Raw genomic sequence first — 21,869 nt, 5'->3', positions numbered from 1 at the left:
TTTTTATTTTAGTTAGTGTATACTTTGTTTCTGACTGGATCTTTTTTATGCTGTTGAGGTGTTCACTAAGTTCCTTGAGCATCTTTTATAACCAGTGTTTTGAACTCTGTATCTGATAGATTGCTTATGTCCATTTTGTCTAGTTCTTTTTCTGGAGTTTTGATCTGTTCTTTCATTTGGGCCATGTTTTTTTGTCTCCTTACTTTGGCAGCCTCACTGTATTTGTTTCCATGTATTAGGTAGAGCTGCTATGAGTCCCTGTCATGGTAGCGTGGCCTAATGTAGTAAGTATCCTGTAGGGTCCAGTGGTATAGCCTCCCATATCACGCAAGCTGTGTCCTCCCTTCAAGTGGGCTGAGTACTTCCTTCTCTTGTGGTTGTGCCTTGATTGCTGTTGGCAGGTCAATGGGAAGTATTAACCCAGGCCAGTCAGCTACAGGGACTGGCTGTAACCACTGGCCACCACCTTCCATGGAGGATCAGCTGTGCAGGGACAGGGTGGTAGTGCTCCAACATGGTTTGTAGTTGTCCACTGGGTGTGCAGGCTCTGGGGTTTCCTGGGTGGTGTGGGCTAAGGTCAGCCCCTTCCTGTGTCCCGCCTGTGGCCACACTAAATGAGCTATAATGCAATCTGAGATGGTTGCTATTTGTGCTGGGCTTGGAGGTTCCCAAGTGAAGCCCAACTGTGAATCTATTCTGGGTGCTGCTAACTCGGGGTCAGGGGCCACTTAGCAACAGGTATGGAGGTTGGGGGCTCACTGAGGCTGACTGTTGCTTCTTTGAGAGGATTTAGGAAGTTGTGAAGCATTAGTCAAGACGAGCCATTCATATGGAAAAATCATGGTTAACAGTTTGGGTGGGCCCATAATTTAGGTGGGACAGAATTTCAGGGGATCTCCAGCACAGGGCAAACAGTGTTAGCCAAGTCCATGGAGTCTCGGATACAGAATCTGCCTGTTAGCTCTTTGGTTCTGTCAGGGGTGGGCTCTGAGAAGGGACAATGGTTTCTGCCCACCTTTCTGTCTGGGAGAAAGCTGTCCCCCAGCTCTTGCCTCCATGACAGTAACTATAGTTTTTCCCTATATGCCACTGGTGTCTCTCAAGCTACTACCTTGGTGTTGGAGCTCAGATAGAGTGTGTCTGAGTAAGTCCATGTGTGGGTTCTTTAAGAGGAACTCCTTGGGACTCCAATGGTTTCTTCTACTGACTCAATTCCCACTGGTTTTTGCAGCCAGAATTTATGGGACTTAACTTCCTGGCACTAGAACCCTTAGCTGGGGGGCCTGTTGTGGGTCTGTGACTCCTTGCTTCTGAGGTTTCCCTCCCTAATTTTTATCAATCACACATGGATGTGGGACCAGTGTGTTCCATGTCTCCATGCCTCCTACCAGTGTGGATGGATGTGGTTTCTTTAATTCCACAGTTGTCAGATTTTCATTCAACTCAATTTTGATAGTGCTAACACAATTCTGAGTGATGGTTATTCTATTGTTTAGTTGTAATTTTGATGTGGCTATGCCTAAATTTTTAATTGTCCTAAAGATATAACAAAATCAAAGTAGTCAATGGTTTTGATAATTTAATTTCATGAAAAAACTTATAAAGTATCTCAATTCTCTAGAACATATATATTTCAATGATGCCACATTAATTATGTTTTCTTTTCTTAGAATAACTACCTATATTTATACCTGCAAACAATAAAGATAATTTACTAACCTCTGCTTCTGTTGCTTGGGACTGTAAAAGCTGTCGTATACGAAGTATGTCCTTCTCTATTTGTTGAATTCTGGTTACTCTTCGCTAAAATAAAATAAGTGACCAAATTAGATCTATTTTTATTGAAGACATTAGTGTAAATAATCATACTATGGCTACCACTTAACACCTGAGGATAATGCCAGACAATTCTTATAAGTTAGATATTTGTATATATGCAACACACTGATGACACTAGGTTCAGTTTAACTTTTTTTGTGTGCCAATACTTTAATAATGCAAATTTAATCTTTATTGTATGTTTACCTTTCTACTTAGTCCCCTTATACCCTCTGCCCTCCTTCAATCACCACACTGTTGTCCATGTCCATGAGTCCTTTTCCAGTTCAGTTTTTTAATACATCTAACTTTAACAGATATACAGCTCTGTTTAGGAAGATGGTACAAATATATATTGAACTGTATAATGCACACAGTATGAAAATTTGGTGTTTATGTTATTCTAAAAAAATATTTCAACAAAGAAAATTACACCTGAAATTAATCTTTTATATTATACTAATCAGATGTCAATATAATGTAATAAATCTATATAAAATATGGTATGCTTGTAAAGGGAAAGAGCATCTGACTTGTTTTAATAAATACCAGGTTTTAATCAGTAGGGGTAACCTTCTCCAAAGTTATTCCTATTACAAGTCAGTAGTACTTTTGGATTTAGCTTTCTGAATAACTACTGTAGCTAAACATTATTTTTATTCCCAGCACTGGGATCACAATGATGGTTGAGCTTTTGTTTACCCACTATCCTGAGACCATCAAGTGAACAGAAAGCAGTAACTACAGATCAAACAATGTGGAATTTAAACAATGGAAAAAGTGCTTTTAGAAAAAGCTGGATTTTGCTTAAATTTTTATAGATACTAGTGGAAGTGAGAAAAAACAATTTACTTATATATAAAAACCTTGCAAACGGAAAATGTTTTTAATTAGCTTTATGATAGATCAAATATTTAGGTTTTAAAAACAAGTACTGCCAATGTTGTATCATTTTCTGAAATAAATCTCTAGTTGACATCCTAATATTGAGGTATGAAAAACTGTATTATAAGAGTAATTGTCTTAATGGGGGGAAAATGTCATAAGCTAGATGGAGTTGTTTCAAACATGTTTTGATTATAAGCCCCAACAATAAAAGATTTCTGGGCATGTATAAATACCCAAATAGAGAAATAAAAGTACTGTAACAAATAGCTTTAAGTATTATAGTTATAAAACTTATAAATAAAACTTACCCTTTTGATCAAATCTAGTTTTGCTTAAATAGCCATGTCTTCCTTTTCTTATTACCATAGTAAAAATGCTTATTGCTGCTATTATCCAATGTTATGACATAGAGAAGTTCAAAAAAGTGCCCCCACACATAAAAAAAATTCTTATTTCTTCCCTTTCTCCCTTTGTAACACTATAGCTATGCTGACTCCCTCCATCATGGCTCAGAAAATAGTGAACTTAAGGTAAATAACATTCTCTAATAAACAAATCTTACCAAATCTAATTTACATCATGAAAACATGCTGAAGGAGATGTGCCTGTACTTTTGGTAGCTTTCTAAAAGTACTGCAAAGATGAGCAACCACTTCTACAACCTGAGAGTAAATATTTCCTGGTTTTACAGAAACAACTGAACACACACTATTACTTGGCTTTGTAATTTTGATTAGGTAGCACTTCTCCACCAATAAAGTCCTAAATTTAAAATTTTAATATGTAGAGGATAAAAAGGGAAATTATATCTAATATGCCTCTCCATAACACTTCCTTTCTTTATTTCCAACATGTCACTAAATCCTGAAGTCAAGTAAGTCTATGTCTTAATAATGTCCACTGAGGTGAAGAATTTCAGACATGACAACCTTATGCTTCTGTTTCTCAACATGTAAACAGAAGAGGACAGAGGTATTTTTCTTTTCCTATATGACAATCTTAAATATTTATAAAATGATGTTCAATAAAATATGCTTAATTGTTCTACAGTATGGAGTTAGCATGACTTTGAACAACAGATTTTTAAAAATACAATAGTAATACTGTTAAATACACATTCAGGATAACCTCAACAAATTAGGAATGGAGAATAAGTTAACTTGATAAAGAGTATTTATCATAAACTTTGAGTAAATAAAATACTTAATGGTGAAATTACAGAATACCTTTTAAAGTCGAGAGAAGACAAAGAAGAACAGTATCACTGCTTCTTATTCAAAGATGTATTAGAGCTCTTACACAATACAAAGAAAAAACAAAGTACTTAAAAAGAGAAAACTGTCATTATTTGCAAATACTGTGAGAGTTTACATGAATTTTTTTTAAATTTTAGGCTGATAAGACAATCTAATGAGAGAATTCAGGAAGATTACTGGATACTTATAACTTAAATATAATTCAGTAATGTAATTAAAGAAAATACTATTCACAATAGCAACAGAAACTATAGTATATCTATGGATAAATCTTTTAAAACATGTATAATAGCTTTATGAAGAATATTACAAAACTTTACTGAAGGACATATTTTAAAACCTAAATGAATAGAGATAAAAATAACAATACCTAATATTTACTGTGTTTATTATGTACAAGATTCTAAGTGCCTTCACATGAATTAAATCACTTAATCCTTATATTTTACAGTTTATCATTATCTGTATTTTTTAAGACTTTCTGAAAAACTTAGAAAAATCCTCACACAAGAATATGTTTATTGATCTTAGAGAGGAAGGCAGAGGGGAGAGAGAAACACATGGATGTGAGAAACACTGACAGGCTGCCCCCTGTACGCAGTCCCCAACTGGGGACTGAATCCACAGCCTAGGTATGTGCCCTGACCAGGGATCGAACCCACAACCTCTTGGTGCACAGGACGAGGCTTCAACTAACTAAGCCACCTGGCCAAGGCTTATCATTATCTGTATTTTAATGATGAGAAAACTGAGGCAAGGAGTTTACCCAAGCTCATAGTGCTGGTGGGTTAATAAGTCTAAGATTAAAAGCCAGGAGGTCTGACTTTAGTTCATCCTTTTAAGCAAGAAGGCTCAGTATTGTAAAGATAAATTCTCCTCAAATTAATTTATAAATTCAATGTAATTCTAATCAAAAGCCCAAAAGGATTTTCTTTGAATTAAGACAAACTGATACAAAATTTCAAATGGGAGAGTAATGAGACAGAGTATAAGCACATTTTTACAAACAAAAATTAGAAGAACTCACGCTCCCAGGTATCAAGATTTATAATACTAGAGCAAATAAAACAAATGTGGTACCAGTACAGGCACAGAGAAACTAAAGTAGACTAATAAAATACAGTCTAGAACTATCCAGAAAAAAAATCAACCTGGAATATGCCAGAGATGGCATTACTAATCAATGCAGAAATAGTGGAGTATCCAATAAATGATAATGAGACATTTAGTCAACAACATAAATATGCATATATCTGTACATATGTGCATGCATATGTAAATATGTTATATATTAGTAATTAATAATACATTTAAACAGTACATTATTTAAATTAATGATTTATATGAAATATTTTAAATTAAATAACTATATACATTTGTAAATGTATGTATATGTATATAATTAGATCCCTACCTCCAAATCATACATAATGGCTAATCTGGTAAATCTACTTATAAAAATAAAACATTGAAACTATTAGAAATTATAGCAGGGTACCTTTATGACTTCAGTATAGAAAAAGATGTATAAATAGGTCATGGCACAAATATGGCAATATAATTAGCTTTTAAATATAAAAGCATTTAGCTTTACAATAAAAACTATTTTTTATCATGAAGCTAAAACTGGTACCAGGTTTGGCAGGGAAGGGTTGTGATACATATTATCTATAACAGATTGGTATCAAGAAGATATTAAAACCTCTCTCAAATATTTAAGAATAAGACATTTAACATAAGAGAAAATGATAGAGACATGAATAGAAAGAAATCCAAATTCTAATATATGAGAAGATATTCAACTTCAGTAGTATACAAAGAAGTATAAACTAAATTACAAGATAAATTTTCATTGCCCAATAGTTGTTAATTATAAAGTTTGACTCAGTACTAAAGAAAACATGCAGAAGAAAAAGGAATCCTTAAATCCTATTTGGTAAAGTCACTTAGAGTTCAATTTGCCAAACATTAGTTCAAAACACTCATATCTGAGGGCTAGCAATTAAGCTTTTAGGTATATACTCTAGAGCAGAGGTCGGCCATCCATTTTGGAAATTAAGTTTTATTGTCACACAGCCGAGTCTGTTTGTTTACATATTGTCAACTACGGTTGCTTTCTTGCTACAAAGGCAGAGTTGTGGCAGAGACAAATGGCCCACAATGTCTACAATATTTACTATTTGTCCCTTTAAGAAAAAGATTGTTGATTCTTGACCTACTGAAACTGTTGCAAAGATTTGCAACATATGAATAAGTGTGTTTATCCTAGTTAACAGTGAAAAATTATAAACTTAAATTTCCATCAAAATTATATCATTCATATTATTTTAAAAAATTATGACAACATAGAAGAATAAGTAACCTTCACTCTACCAACCCTCACTTCCCAGAAATAAGCTCTATTAACTTGATATATATTTTTCCAGCCTCTGCTTACATGTCTATAGGAGAGTAGGGACCACCATAATAGGTGCTTAAATATGTGTTGAACAAATAAAGTAGTAAGTAAATAAATAATCAAACTAGTAACAGAAGTAGCTAGAGACTAACAACTACTTGCAGGCATGAGCAAGAGTGGATTTTGTTTTCAGTTTCCCTAAAATGTTTAGCAGCCATCTGCATATTTTACTAGTCACTTGTATTTTCTTTTTAATAAACTGGAAGATTATATCCTATGCTCATTAAAAAAACAGAATTGTCTTTTTCTTACTAACTTGTATAAATCCTTAAATTTCAGGTACATTAACCATTTTCCCTTTATGTGTTACAAATATTTTCCCTTCTGCAGGATGAATGTTTTCAAATTTTATAAAATAAATTGTTTTATACCTTTATTACTTTTGAGTTTCCATTCTTATTCCCAATAGCTAAAAAAACCTTTTATATTTTCTTCTATTAATTTTAGATTATTTTTCACATTTAGATACTTAACCCATCTGTAATTTTTCTTGTGTAGATGTGAGGTATGGATGTAACTGAATTTCTCTTTTTCCAAATAGGTTGCTAGTTTTATTATTATTTACCGTTTTACCTCAAATATATAACATAACTTTTATCAAACACAGATTCAATATATTCTTGCATCTCTTTCTTCTCCCTATTCCAATCCACTTGCCTATGTATATTCCTGTGCTATCTCACTCTGATTATTGATACATCTTTACAATAATTTTTAACAAATGGTAAACTCCCACTCATTGTTATTACTTTCTTAAACATTTTTGGAAATTCTTACATTATAAACCTTAGAATCATTTTTCAAAGTTCCAATAAGTTATTTATACTATAATTAGACCTGTATTATATTTATATATTAATTTTAAAGATAGACATTTTAAGAATACTAATTCTCATCCAGGCTTGTCTCTCTTTTTTTTTATCCTTACCTGAGAACATACTTATTAATTTTTTTAGAGAGTGGGGAAAGGAGAGGAGGGAAACATTGATTAGTTGCCTATTGAACATGCCCCGACCAGGGACCGAACCCACAACCTAGACATGTGCCCTGACCAGCAACTGAATCTGTAACCTTCCAGTTTACAGGATGATGCTCCAACCAGATAAGCCACACTAGCTAGGGCTAGACTTCTCCATTTAAAAAAAAAACTGGGGTATAATTAAAATTTAACAGTATATTAGTTTCAGGTGTACAACACAGTGACTCAATATTTGTATATCCTGTGAAATGATAACCACAGTAAGTCTAGTTACCATCTGAGGCTTCTCTATTTTTAAGGTCATGTTTTATGCCCTTTGGTACTTTTGTATTTTTCATGTGGGTCTTTTCTAGGTATTTTAAAGTTTCCTGTTACTGTGAACATTTCCATTTTTAACCGGTAGCTATTGCTGCTAGAGAAAAACTATTAATTGGTGTAATGTATGCTAACTCCAGTCACCTTACTCTATTCTCTATTAGTTTAAATATTTTTTGGTTCATTTACAAATAACAAAAGATATGGGGTAGCTGAATGGATAAGAAAACAAGACACATATATATGCTGTCTCCAAGAGACCTGTCTCAGATTGAAAGATACACACAGACTAAAAGTAAAGGGATGGAAAGAGATATTTCACGCAAATGGAAAGGAAAATAAAAAGCTGGGGTAGGAATACTTATATCCGACAAAATAGACTTTCAAAACAAGGCTATAGTAAGAGATAAAGAAAGACATTACATAATGATAAGGGGAACAATCCAACAAGAGGATATAACCCTAGTAAACTTTTACAAACCCAACATAGGAGCGCCTAAATATGTAAAGCAAATCTTGGTGAACATAAAGGGAGAGATCGACAGAAACACTCCATAGGTGGGGGTGTTAAAACCCCCAACTATGACTTCAATGGATAGATCTTCCAGACAGAAAATCAACAGAGAGACAGTAGCCTTACATGACACATTAGATCAAATGGATTTAATTGATATCTTCAGAGCATTCCACAAAGCAGCAGAATATACATACTTTTCAAGTGTACATGGAACATTTTCTAGGACAGACCACATGTTAGCACACAAAACAAATCTCAATAATTTAAGAAGATGTGAAAGATCATATCAAGTATTTTCACTGACCACAATGCTACAAAACTAGGAATTCATCACAAGAAGAAACTGAAAAACACACAAAGACCTGGAAGCTAAACAACATGTTATTAAACAGTGAATGGATCAACAACAAGATCAAGGAAGAAATCAAAAGATACCTTGAGGATGAGGATACAACAATCCAAAATCTGTGGGACACTGGGAAAGCAATCCTAAGAGGGAAATTCATAGCATTACAGGTCTACCTCAAAAAAACAAGAATAAGCTCAAACAAATAATCTAACTTTACACTTAAAGGAACTTGAAAAAGAACAACAAACAAGGCCTAAAGGAACAGAAGGAAGAAAATGATAAAGATCAGAGCAGAAATAAATGAAATACAATATAAAAAAAGATACAAAACATCAAATGATTCCAAGAGCTGATTCTTTGAAAAGATAAACAAGATAGAGATACCTTTAACCAGACTCATCAAAAACAAAAAGAGAGGACCCAAGTAAATAAAATCAGAAATGAAAGAAGAGAAATAACAACTGACACCAAAGAAATACAAAGGACTGTAAGAAAATATGAACAATCATATGCCAGACTGGACAACCTAACGAATGGATAAATTGCTAGAAACATACAATCTTCCAAAAATAAATCAGGAAGAATCAGAGAATAGAATAGACAGAATACACCTAATAAAATTGAAGCAGTAATCAAAAAACTCCCAACTAACAAAAGCCCTGGACCAGATGGGTTCATAGGTAAATTTTACCAAATGTTCTGAGAAGAACTAACACCTCTCCTTCTCAAATTATTTCATAAAATTCAAGAGGAGGGAAGGCTTCCAAACTCATTTCATGCAGCCAGCATTATCCTAACTCCAAAACCAGATAAAGACACTACAAAGAAAGAAAATCGTAGGCCTATATCCCTGATGAACAGATGCCAAAATCCTCAACAAAATATTAGCAAACCGAATATGATAATGCATCAAAAAAATAATACACAAAAGATCAAGTGGGATTTATTTTGAGAATGCAAAGTTGGTACAACATTCGCAAATCAACACATGTGATTCACCACATAAACAAAATGAAGGATAAAAAACACATGACCATACCAACAGATGCAGAAAAAATGTTTGGTGAAATATAGCACCCATTCACAATAACTCTCAGCAAAGTGGGATTACAGGGAAAGTAACTAAACATAATAAAAGCCATATATGACAAACCCACTGTCAGTATCATACTCAATGGGCAAAAACTATAAGCATTCCCTTCAAGATTGGGACTAAGACAGGATGTCCACATTTACCTCTCTTATTCAACATAGGACTGGAAGTCCAAGCCATAGCAATCAGATGAGAACAAGGAATAAAAGGTATTCAAATTGGAAAGGAAGAAGTAAAACTTTAATTTGCAGATGACATGATACTATACATGAGACCTCCAAAGATTCTACCAAGAAAGTACTAGACCTGATAAATTAATTCAGCAAAGTAGCAGGATACAAAAATTAATATCCAGAAATCAGTTGCATTTTTATATGCCAATGATGAATTAACAGAAAGGGAAATTAAGAAAACAATTCCATTCCCAAGTGCTACAAAAAGAATAAAATACCTAGGAATAAACCTAACCAAGGATGTAAAAGACCTGTAGTCAGAAATCTGTAAGATGCTGAAGAAGATACAAATAAGTGGAAGCACATACCATGTTCAGATAGGAAGAAATAACATCATTAAAATGATCATACTATCAGAAGTAATTTATAGATTTAATGAAATTCCTATCAAGATTCCAATGGCATATTTCTACAACAAATATTTCAAAAATTAATATAGAACACCAGAAGGCCTGGCATAGCAACAGCGATCCTGTGAAAGAGAACGAAGTTAGAGGAATTATGCTACCTAATATCAAACTATACTATAAGGCCATAGTAATCAAAACAGCATGGTACTGGCATAAAAACAGACACATAGATCAGTGGAACAAAATAGAGAGCCCAGAAATAAACCCATACTTTTATAGTGAATTAATATTCATCAGAAGAAGCAAGAACATACAATGGGCTAAAGATAGTTAATTCAATAAATGGTGTTGGGAAAACTGGATAGATACACGTGGAAAAATGAAACTAGACTACCTTCTTACACCACACAAGAATAAATTCAAAATGGATCAAAGACTTAATTGCTACAACTTAAACTATAAAAATCATAGAAGAAAACATGGACAGCAAATTTCAGACATTGCTCATAGTGGTATTTTATTGAATAGATGTCCCCAGGAAAGGGAAACAAAAGAAAAAAAATGAGACTACATCAAACTAAAAAGTTTTTTGCACAGCAAAGGAAAACATCAACAAAATAAAAAGACAATCCACAGAATGGAAGAACATATCCACGATACATCGGATAACAGGTTAAATATCCAAAATTTTTAAAGAACTCACAAAACTCAATACTAAAAAACAAGCAACCCAATTAAAAAATAGGCAAAGGTCCTGAATAGACACTTCCCCAAAGAGAACATACAGAAGGCCAATAGACATATGAAAAGATACTCAAATGTCACTAATCATCAGAGAAATGCAAATTAAAACCATAATGATATATTGCCTCCCACAGGGGCAGAATGGCTCTTATGAAGAAATCAACAAACAACAAATGTTGGTGATGTGGGGAAAGGGGAACCCCTTCGGACTGTTGGTGGGAGTGAAGATTGGTGCAGCTACTGTGGAAAGCAGTATGGAGATACCTCAAAAAATTAATAATGGGAGTTCTGGCCAAGATGGAGGTGTAGGTAGAAACCCTTTGCTTTCTTGTACAACCAAAAGGAGGATAATGACCAATTTAAAATCAATAAATGACCAGAAGTGCCAGAAAATCAAATGGCATGGAACTCCGACAGCCAAGGAATTAAAGAAAAAGTCAACCAGAACAACCAGACTGGTTAGAACCCATGGCGAGGTAGCAGACCCTGCGGGAGGGGCTGGCTGAAAGCAAACTGAGACTCAGAGCTGGCTGTGGACTACGACAGTGTGTCGTGTGTCGTGGTGGGAGAAACTCCCAGTCTCACAGGAGAGTCTGAGAGTCCTGTTGGAAAGCGCACTAGAGAGGAGCAGGTGAGCTCCATTGTTCCCGCTCTGGCTCCTCCCCTACAGGCAGTGCCGCAGCGCAGCGCAGGACCGGGAGGGTTGCCCTGCCCTATTGAATACCTAAGGCCCCACCCCCTTGCAACTTAACAGGTGCCCCAAACAAAGAAATATGGCCCAAATGAAAGAACAGAGTAAAACTCCAGAAAGAGAGCTAAGCGATGAGGAGATAGCCAACCTATCTGATGGAGAATTTAAAATCCTGGTAATCAAAATGCTCACAGAACTGATTGAGCTTGGTCGAAAAATGAAAAAAAAAAACAACAAATGAAAGATACCCAAAATGAAATAAAGCAAAATATTCAGGGAGCCAACAGTGACAGGAAGGAAACCTGGACTCAAAGCAATGAGTTAGAACAAAAGGGAAAAAATAAACATCCAACCAGAACAGAATGAAGAAACAAGAACTCAAAAAAGAGAGACTTACGAACATTTGGGACAACCTGAAACGTTCCAGTATCTGAATTATAGGGGTGCCAGAAGGAGAAGAACAACAGCAAGAAATTGAAAACTTATTTGAACAAATAATGAAGGAAAACTTTCCCAATCTGGTGAAGGAAATAGACTTCCAGGAAGTCCAGGAAGCCCAGAGAGTCCCAAACAGGTTGGACCCAAAGAGGAACACACCAAGGCACATCATCAAGTTACCCAAGATTAAAGATAAAGAGAGAATCCTAAAAGCAGCAAGAGGAAGGAAGATAGTTACCTACAAGGGAGTGCCCATAAAACTGTCAGCTGATTTCTCCAAAGAAACCTTGCAGGCAAGAAGGGGCTGGAAAGAAGTTTTTGAAGTCATGAAAGGCAAGGACCTACATCCAAGATTACTCTATCCAGCAGAGCTTTCATTTAGAGTGGAAGGGCAGATAAAGTGCTCCCCAGATAAGGTCAGGTTAAAGGAGTGCATCATCACCAAGCCATTATTACATGAAATGTTAAAGGGACTTATCTAAGAAAAAGATACAAAATATGAACAATAAAATGATAACAAACTCACAACTATCAACAAATGAAACTAAAGAAAAGAAAAACAACAAAAACAAAAACTAAGCCAACGACTAGAACAGAAATAGATTCAGAGAAATAGACATCACATGGAGGGTTTTCAGTGGGGAGGGAGAAGGAAGGAATGGGGTAAAAAGGTACAGGGAAGAAGCATAATTAGTAGGCATAAAATAGATGGGGAGAGATAAAAACAGTATAGGAAACAGAGAACTCAAACAGGTTATATGTTCAACCCATGGACATGAACTAAAGAAGGGGAATTATGGAGGGTTGGGTGTGCAGGGTATAGGGGGAGTAATGGGGGGGGATTAGGAAAATTGATCATGCAATAGCATAATCAATAAAAGTACTTAATTAAAGCCCTGGCTGGTGTAGCTCAGTGGATTGAGCGCGGGCTGCGAACCAAAGTATCGCAGGTCGATTCCCAGTCAGGGTACATGCCTGGGTTGCAGGCCATGACCCCCGGAAACTGCACATTGATGTTTTTCTCTTTCTCCCTCCCTTCCCTCTCTAAAAATAAATAAACAAAAATCTTAAAAAAAAAAGTACTTAATAAAATACAAAATGGATCTGCCTTTTAATCCAATGATCCCACTTCTGGGAGTATATCCAAACGAACCCAAAACACTAATTCAAAAGAACTTAACCACCCCTATGTTCATTGCACCCATTATTTACAACTGCCAAGATATGGAAGCAGCCCAAGTGCCCATCAGTAGATGAGTGGATAAAACAACTATGGGGCATTTACACAGTGGAATACTCATCAGCTGTAAAAAGAAGAAAATTTTACCCTTTAAGACAGTATGGATGGACCTGGAGAACATTATGCTAAGTGAAATAAGCCAGTCAGAGAAAGACAAATACCATATGATTTCACTCATATGTGAAATTTAAAGAACAAACTGAACCAACAGACAAAATAGAGACAGACTCACAGATGGAGGGCAGGATGACAGCTAAGGGAGTGGAGGTTAGAGGGTAGAGGGATTGAGCAAAATGGAAAAAGGACTCATGGACATGGACAATAGTGTGGTGATTGCTGGGGCAGGGGGAGGTATAAGGGGACTAAATGGTAATGAAAAAATAATAAAATCAGTACAAACAAAACATAACAAAGAAAGCAGATATAAAAACCCTCAGGACAGAGGACTCAGCATGTGCTCTTTCTCTTTCTGAGGTACACCCTCACCTTTCCATCTCCTCTTTCCCCAGATACATTACCTTTGCCTTTCTTTCTCCTAAGTTCCAAGGGCCTGTCCTCCTTTTGCCTATGTAACTTGTTTCCTGAGCCCACACAGCCCAGCTGGCTCACCTTTTCTACCTCTGTGACTTTCTAAATAAACCTTCTCTTATTAAAAAAAAAAAGAAAAGAAATAGACAAGGCAATCGGCAAAGCCTCTTCAGGGCTTAAAAATATTAGTAATATATTCGTGGGAACATAAAAGGTCTAAATTCAATATATGGAAATGCTTAACAAATAACAAAGCCAGTTAATATTCTTCCTTGACTTTAGGTGAAGGTAGAAATATTGGAAGTGTTCTCTATCCAACATGTTTCCCAATGTTCTCTTTATATGTTTCTATCCTACTTCCTTCAATAAGGTCTCCCCACCCTTTTTTTAAGTGTACAACTTGAAAAGCAGTATTGTGCATGCCATTACATGTACCTAGATTACAAGAAGTAAACATTTCAAAGGAGAAGTGGAACTAGCTATCAGCTACCAGATAATCAGCATCTAACTCTTTCCCTCCTAGAATTCCAAGGCAAAGCAGAACAATATCAGGAAAATGAAATGTAGTGGAGGCAGAATTACGTGAACACTGGTTATGTTGCCCAACAGCCATGGTATATTATTCTTATTTTGAAATAGTGCCAAAGTGAAAATGAACTAATAGTTTAGCTAATGCTGGTTCTAGCTGAATAATAAATCAGTTACCTGTGCTCGTTTTTCCATATCTTGGCACGTTCCTAGTTGTTCTTCCATTGCAACTCTGATTTGCCTTGCTTCATATTCCAATTGCCTTCTGGTCATATCTGTTTGTAAGGAAAACTGAAACCACAAATAAAATTAAAATGTTAATATCTTATATTTGTGTTTATCAGTAAAAGTAAAGAAAAGCACATAAATACCAACAACAAAAATGAACAAGCAAATATGTATAAGTTATGGTGAATAAGAAAATTGTATTTTACTCCAAGGAGCCCTAAAGCTTAGATTTTAGGTGCTAGGCTCAGTCTGGGTCCCAGATGTAAAATGCAAAATTGAAACATTTTTATTGCCCCATAGCCACAAATGTCGTTAACTAAATTGTACTATTTCACTTAATATACATAACTGGTCCAGTAAGCCTATCTAAGTTCCCTCATGATTCTTCTTCACTGAAGAGGTAGTACTTTTAATGATTAAAAGCTAGCATATTAATGTGGACAACATAGAAAAATAAAAAAACAGATGCATCATCCTTAAGTTTATACCTCAACTTAAGGTAAGGATTATCATATATATGCAGACTAAACAGAGAGGACTTCTCCATTTTTAAAATGAAGAAAATAGGATAAGAAAAATCTTTTATGTAATATCAGTATTTATAAATCATGAGGACAACTTAAACTTTTAAATCATAAACTTTTTGGTAAAATACAAAAGTGAAGCAAAATGGAAACAAATAGAAGTACTTCTTCACAGAATGTTAATTCATTTAAAATTTATTAACCCCCTAATTAAAATTTTAGATACTATGACAACTATTAGGCATTTGAAAAGATGAAAAGGACAAAGTAATGAAACTTAATAAACACATGGCCCAAGAGGTAGTAATAAAGGCTAAAAAATATGATTAAATAAAATAGGTAATTTAATGTGCTATATGAGGAAAATAAGGAAGTGCTATAGTTTTTTCATGCTTTTTATGCCCAATAGAAAGCTGCGTGAGACACATCTGACTCGGAATAGCATTCTGTGAGGTCAGGGATTCCAAAATTATCAGTTAATGTAGAGGGGATTCTGATCCTTTTCCCTCTCGTATGCAGAATGTATTCCCACAGGCAGACCCAAATTATGGGCTACCATATAGAAGAAAGTCTGCATGTTATTTAATTCCCAATGAGCCAGCTGTAACTCCACTCATATTTCCTCCACCTCCCAAACTCCATGCAAAGAAAGATGATCAGTATGTAGCAGAAATGTGCTTTAGAGCTGATATTTTAAAAGCAATGTCTGTATCTTGACACATATTTCCATATGAAAGTGTTAACTTGACTTCCCAATATTAAAAGAATTTGTAAAATTTAAAAAATATTTAGAAAATGCAAGCAATTTAAATTGGCTAATGGTGCTAAATTACCCATAATAATATCTTACATGATATTAGCCAATTGCTCAAGTTGTCACAGATCTGGACCCCTTCCTGAACCTGACTACATGCAGACAGTTAGCCTCTAAATTTTGTATGTTCTAATTACCAAAGTGAATTATGAACAACTATACTTTGGTATTTTTGTTTATAAGAGTGAAAATCTTGCCAAACCTTCCTGAGTTCCTAATCCTTGCCTGCTAACAACTCTCCAATAACTGTCTTTTCACTATGTGAGTCTCCTTAATTCCCAGGAAGGTGTTAAGGACACTCTGAGAAAGGGACATCTTCTCTCTCCCTCTCATAACCTTAAAGATTGTCCCAAGGGACTAAGCACTTAAGTTTCTAGTTCTAGCTCCTGCCAGACAATGCCCACTCAGGAAACCTGGCTAACTACAGGTTTTGGAAAAAGTTTTTCTTCTTTCTGTTTTTGCTTTTTGTTCACTATATTCCTTTCACAGTGCTATTAGAAAGTGAAAAATCCAAGCTAAGAGGAAGATATATTCTAAGTATATCTTCTTAAAATATACATTTTTAAAAATTACAAAACATATTTATGAATAGCTGAAATATAGTCTTATTTGAAATTAATATATTTCAGAAATGTTCTTATATGTGCCTCCCCCATGAATTAAGATAGTCAACATGAAGTTGGGTGGGGAGGGAGAGGGTGACAAGATTAAATTCTCTTTTATAGTTAATTCTGCAAAACAAAGAAATTTTAGCACATGCAAAAAGTTCTAAGGTCCCTGAAATCACTATTATAATAACTGAAATAGCACTAGGGTTACATATAAAGTTATATTCCAGTTATAGATCTTCAAAGATTTTTTATTCAAAAACTATCTGGCATAATTCCTATAGAATGGTTCAAAAAACAGACAGATGGTGATAAACACTTCTGCAGAGTAATGTTTGGCAATTCAACATACAGAGAATAAAAAACCACCTGCACAGCTGAATCCTGTGTTCTTTAGGATTCAAACTTAGATTTTCTTAACTCAGGGCTTGAGCACAATGAAGTTTTCTCATCTTTATAAACAAAAATTCATTAACTATTATATATTTAAAGTTAGATAAAACATATTTTAGTTTATACATAACTATAAATGCAATTATAGATTTTTAATATATAATTTAGGTACTTTAAAAAATCAAGTTATTAAAGTCTAAAATAAGTCATATTGCCAAATTACTTACATTTTCAGTTAAAGGAAGACTATCTATTCTTTTAGTGAGATTCTGAAGTTGAGCATAGTACCAGTCCTTTTCCTTTTCTTCTTTGTCAAGATCAGCAAGAAGTAATGATCTGTTCAAAAAAAAAAAAAAAAGGTTAAGGTCACACAATGTTAATATAGAGTATATAAAAACAATTCTTATTACTGTTACTGTGAAGTTCTCTCTTTAAGCTATAGTATTAATACTAATGAATAAATGAAAAACACTGATTTTGGATTTTTGAAGATGGGACTTAATAATACAATCATTTAAAGTTGAATATTAAAAAGCTTTTTTTTTACTTTTTCAGCTAAATGAGAGACTAAATCAACCTTACTAGAATATTCACACTTCACCAAAAGTATTGTCTTCACATTCATTTATAGACTAAGAACATGATGATGGTTTATAGTAAAAAGTACATTTATGACAAAACCAAGTCAATATAAGAAAAGAAGGTATAATAAAGGGGAAAAGAAAAATAGTAGTTATGTAGAAAAGAAACCTAGAGTATTAGAAGCTACTGCACTGGACACAGACGTAGTTCTTTGCTTTTCAGCAGCCAAAATAATAAAAAATACACTGTCACTGTGCAATAAGAGGAAGTTATTCTGAGGGAGACAAAATTTTTCTTAGTTTGGAATTTTAAGATGAATTTATGTAATTTCTCAACTTCCCAATCAATGTTTTCCTAGTAACAATGTATATCAAGATAGTCCATCTGATCATTATAAACAGAAATGCAAAATAAGAGTGTTACTGACATAAAACTTAGTTGACACAAGAAGTATATGACCCTTTTCCCTGACTGTCGTAGCTCAGTGGGTTGGGCATTGTCCTGTAAATCAAAAGGTTGCCAGCTCAATTCCCAGTCAGGGCACATGCCTGAGTTGTGGGCCAGGTCCCCACTTCAGGGTGTGTGAGAGGCAGCCAATCTGTGATTCTCCCACACATCACTGTTTGTCTCCCTTTCTTCCTCCCTTCCCCTCTATAAATAAATAAATAAATAAATAAATAAATAAATAAATAGTAAATAAATAAATAAAATAAAAAGGTGTGTGGCCCCCTTCCAAGTGGCTCTTTCCCAAAGCTACCACCATTACTATTTTCTTGTGTGTCTTTCCACAAATATTTTATAAAATCGCAAGGATATATGTATATTCTTAAACATAAATAGTTCCACATGTGTTGTCCCATAAGTAATTTTTCACTAAAAATCTACCTTGGAGATAATTTTATATAAAAACATACAGGTCCTATGTATTTCTGTCCCGGGGCATAGTACTGCATACATTCCATAGTACTCCTGAGTCCATGGCCAGTCCTGTATTAGAGGGCATTTAGGACCTTTCCAACCTTTTGCTATTATAAAGAATGCTGCATGGCACATCCTTACACATAACCTCATGTCACAAATGTGCAAGCATGTATATAAGGAAACTTCTAGGGTATTTAAATTTTTAACAGAATACACTTAATAGATGTTATTTATGCACCTATTACCTTCACCAATGTAAATGTTTTATCAAACTTTTTTACTGCTGTAAATCTAGGTTGTTTTTCCTCCCAAAACAGTCTATCACAATGGTTTTAACTTCTTTTCTGTTAGTATGAGTGAGGGGAAGCATTTTTTTTAAAGATTTTATTTATTTATTTTTTAGAGAGGGAAGGGGGGAGAGAGAGAGAGAGAGAGAGAGAGAGAGAGAGAGAGAGAGAGAGAGAGAGAGAGAGAGAGAGAGAGAGAGAAACATCAATGTGCGGTTGCTGGGGGTTATGGCCTGCAACCCAGGCATGTACCCTGGCTGGGAATTGAACCTGGGACACTTTGGTTCCCAGCCTGTGCTCCATCCACTGAGCTACGCCAGCCAGGGCTAGGGGAAGCATTTTTTAATAACCATTTGTATTTTCTTGTCTGTGACTTTTTCTTATAGTACCTTTTCTGTGTTAAGAGTAACAGTACACTATTATATGGGTTGCAAATATTAATTTCTCAGTTTATCCCTTATCTTTTAACTTTGTTTACAATCTGGCCACGTAAGATTTTTTTGAAATTCTTGTAGTCAGATTTGTGGATATTTTCCATTTTGGCTCCTGGAGTTTGCTCAAACACAGAGATGTTCCCTACTTGGATAGTTCCTTTAAAATCCTGTTTGATTATAATTTCTTGGAAAAATGTGTATGCATGTATGTAGAAGGTTCTATTGTTTCTAAAATTCCCTTCCCTCGAGAAGCAATTTTTAAAATAAGAAATAAGTCTTCACTTTGATGTGGTAACCTTGACTGTGAGGGAGTCCATGGCAAGGAAGTAAGCCCCTGTTTACAATGTAACAACCTTGGTAGACGAATGAGAAGCTGCTACTTCCTTCCCTTCCTAACAACAGAAGCAGGAAAAAACACTGTAGAAAGTCTGAGCCCCTTTCAAAAGCTGAGCACCAAACCAGTGTAAAGGTAAGACATGATTCCATTTTTCAGCTTTCCTTGGTGAGGACCTGCAGGACCCATTGGGACTAAAGTGGGGAAAAGAGAGAGAGATGGATGGTGATTCTCTGATTACTCTTTAATAAATGGGCTTATGAAATAAGAGCTGGGTAGGTAAAGTGCTTAAATTGATAGACCAATGTTACTGATGGTGGTGGAGTGAAGAGGAGGTTAGGGAAAATAGGGACAAAGTCGTTACTATAGTTGACCTTGTAATTCACAGAGTAGTGATTAAGGCTAGGAAATGAAACTTGGTCTAGACCCAGAAACAGATAGGTCTTTAAGGTTTAGAACTCTGATGGCTTATTTAGTGGTTGTGAATAGTCATCTTTAAAAATGCTTCTTTACATAAACCTCATATCTTCTTAGTCCTCTAGCTAATCCATAGTCACCTAGAAGAACATGACACATATGTATTAGGTATTTAGTAAATATTTGTTAAGTAAGTTAATGGCTAATGTGACAATTAGGAGCACTTGTTGAATGCTCTCTATACAGGGCACAGTGCTAAGGGCTTTTAAAAAATCTACAGATTTTAAAATCTCATTCTACAGACTGGAAAACTGAGGTTCAAAAAGCTTACAGAGGTATGGACCTGGGTTTGAATCCTGGTGTTACTACTTACTAGCACTTAACTTGTGAAATACAGGAAAAAAAGAGAGACAGAGAGAGAGACAGAGAGAATTAATCTATGACTTTAAGAGAGATCTAGAATGAAAGAATAGAAAAAACTAAGGGGAGAACATTATCAAAGAAATAACAGAATTTTCAAAAACTAAAAAACCCCAAAATTCAGGTAAAAATGGCATGCTAGTATCCAGCATGATAAGACAATGCAAACACCAAGGCACTGTAAAAGCTTCTAAGAGGAAAAATGAGTTTGGATTTAGACCTAGACCAACCACCAATCAAGTGTGAGAGCAAAATAAAGATATTGTCAAATAAGCAAGGTCTCAATTTTCTTCCCTCCAACATAGTGGGAACTGAAAGGACACAAGATATATTAGATCTACACACACAAACACCCTCACCCCTCTCTTTCACCCTTCCTCCCTCTCTCTCTCTTTCTCAATAAAATCAGAACTTTATCTACATAAAGCAAAGTTCCTAGGAAAGTCGGTATGCTCATTTAATGTTGTTTGCCTCTTAATAGAGCTCAAAGGGGACAAAGAAATGAAAGACCATGGATCCTAGTTAGTTTCTTATTTTTCAGCATAGTATTTCCTACACTGTCAAAGACAAAAACAGTCCAGGTTCAAGGTACAAAATAGACTCATGTGAACTTGACAGATGAAAGAAAGCTTAACACTACTGGTCCAGATGATTACCCCTATTTTTGTAGATGAACATACCTAAAACCAGAGAGAAAGTAATAAAAGGTCTTTTGCTTCTTAGTGAGATATGCTGGGCATTTCTCACATGGTAACATTCAACTTTCACAACTCTACAAGGTAGAATCATATCCCTGTTTTATAGAAGAAAATGATACCAAAATTCAAAGACTTGACTAAGGTTCCAGAGCTAGAATGTAACACTTATACATGTTAACATAATGACTAATAAAAGTTTTAAAAATATAAAGGTAAGGTTTCATTCATGCATTGAAGAATTTATAATCTTTTAGGAGACATGAATACTTGATGAAGTTCTTGATAATGATGTGTATTATGATGTCTGTAATGAGATAATTTGAACTGCAGGAAGAGAATACACAAGCTGTGAGAAACCAGGACTCATTCCATGTGTCAAGCAATGTTTTTCAACATGGAAATTGATAAATTAAGAAATGTTTCATTTGTGGCACTTGTAATAGGCCTTCCATATTGGAAATAGTCATTTTATACTATAGTTCAAAAGATAACCAGAAATGCAATTAAATATTGGTTATATATTTTTAACCACAGAAATTGTGATCATGTGTAGGACCCAATGTGCAGAGCGTTCATAGTATTTAAGTGAAAAAAACAGAAGTCCCACAATTCCAAGAAACTGCTTCCTTAAAATTTTTAGATTTAGTTTAAGGACAGTCACATACCATCTTTGAGTTAATAAATGCAAAATGTTTCCTAAGTGTTAGTGGTCACCCATCATATGTGCTTTGTAATTTATATCTTATATTACAGAATAATAGCAAAAATTGGAGCATACAAGTTA

At 34.7% G+C, this 21,869-nt stretch overlaps 2 protein-coding genes across 12 annotated transcripts in view; both read right to left on the bottom strand.

The window, feature by feature from the left end:
- LOC123818075 (adenomatous polyposis coli protein) overlaps positions 1-21,869 on the bottom strand; it is a 147,803-nt gene that overhangs the window by 54,807 nt on the left and 71,127 nt on the right. For all 11 annotated transcript variants that reach the window (XM_045837918.1, XM_045837924.1, XM_045837927.1 and 8 more), the window contains 3 exons: positions 17,220-17,328; positions 14,603-14,716; positions 1,720-1,803 (listed from right to left, as the gene is read on the bottom strand). In XM_045837918.1, coding sequence (XP_045693874.1) covers positions 1,720-1,803; positions 14,603-14,716; positions 17,220-17,328 — 307 coding nt within the window. The remainder of the gene's footprint in view (positions 1-1,719; positions 1,804-14,602; positions 14,717-17,219; positions 17,329-21,869) is intronic.
- LOC123818046 (adenomatous polyposis coli protein) overlaps positions 1-21,869 on the bottom strand; it is an 80,917-nt gene that overhangs the window by 53,807 nt on the left and 5,241 nt on the right. The window contains exons 4-6 of the mRNA XM_045837910.1: positions 17,220-17,328; positions 14,603-14,716; positions 1,720-1,803 (exon numbers count right to left, since the gene is read on the bottom strand). Coding sequence (XP_045693866.1) covers positions 1,720-1,803; positions 14,603-14,716; positions 17,220-17,328 — 307 coding nt within the window. The remainder of the gene's footprint in view (positions 1-1,719; positions 1,804-14,602; positions 14,717-17,219; positions 17,329-21,869) is intronic.

This window comes from Phyllostomus hastatus, unplaced genomic scaffold (assembly GCF_019186645.2).
Source record: "Phyllostomus hastatus isolate PE091 unplaced genomic scaffold, TTU_PhHast_1.1 phas_contig_254, whole genome shotgun sequence".
Taxonomy (NCBI): domain Eukaryota; kingdom Metazoa; phylum Chordata; class Mammalia; order Chiroptera; family Phyllostomidae; genus Phyllostomus; species Phyllostomus hastatus.
This window is presented reverse-complemented; position numbering and strand designations above follow the sequence as displayed.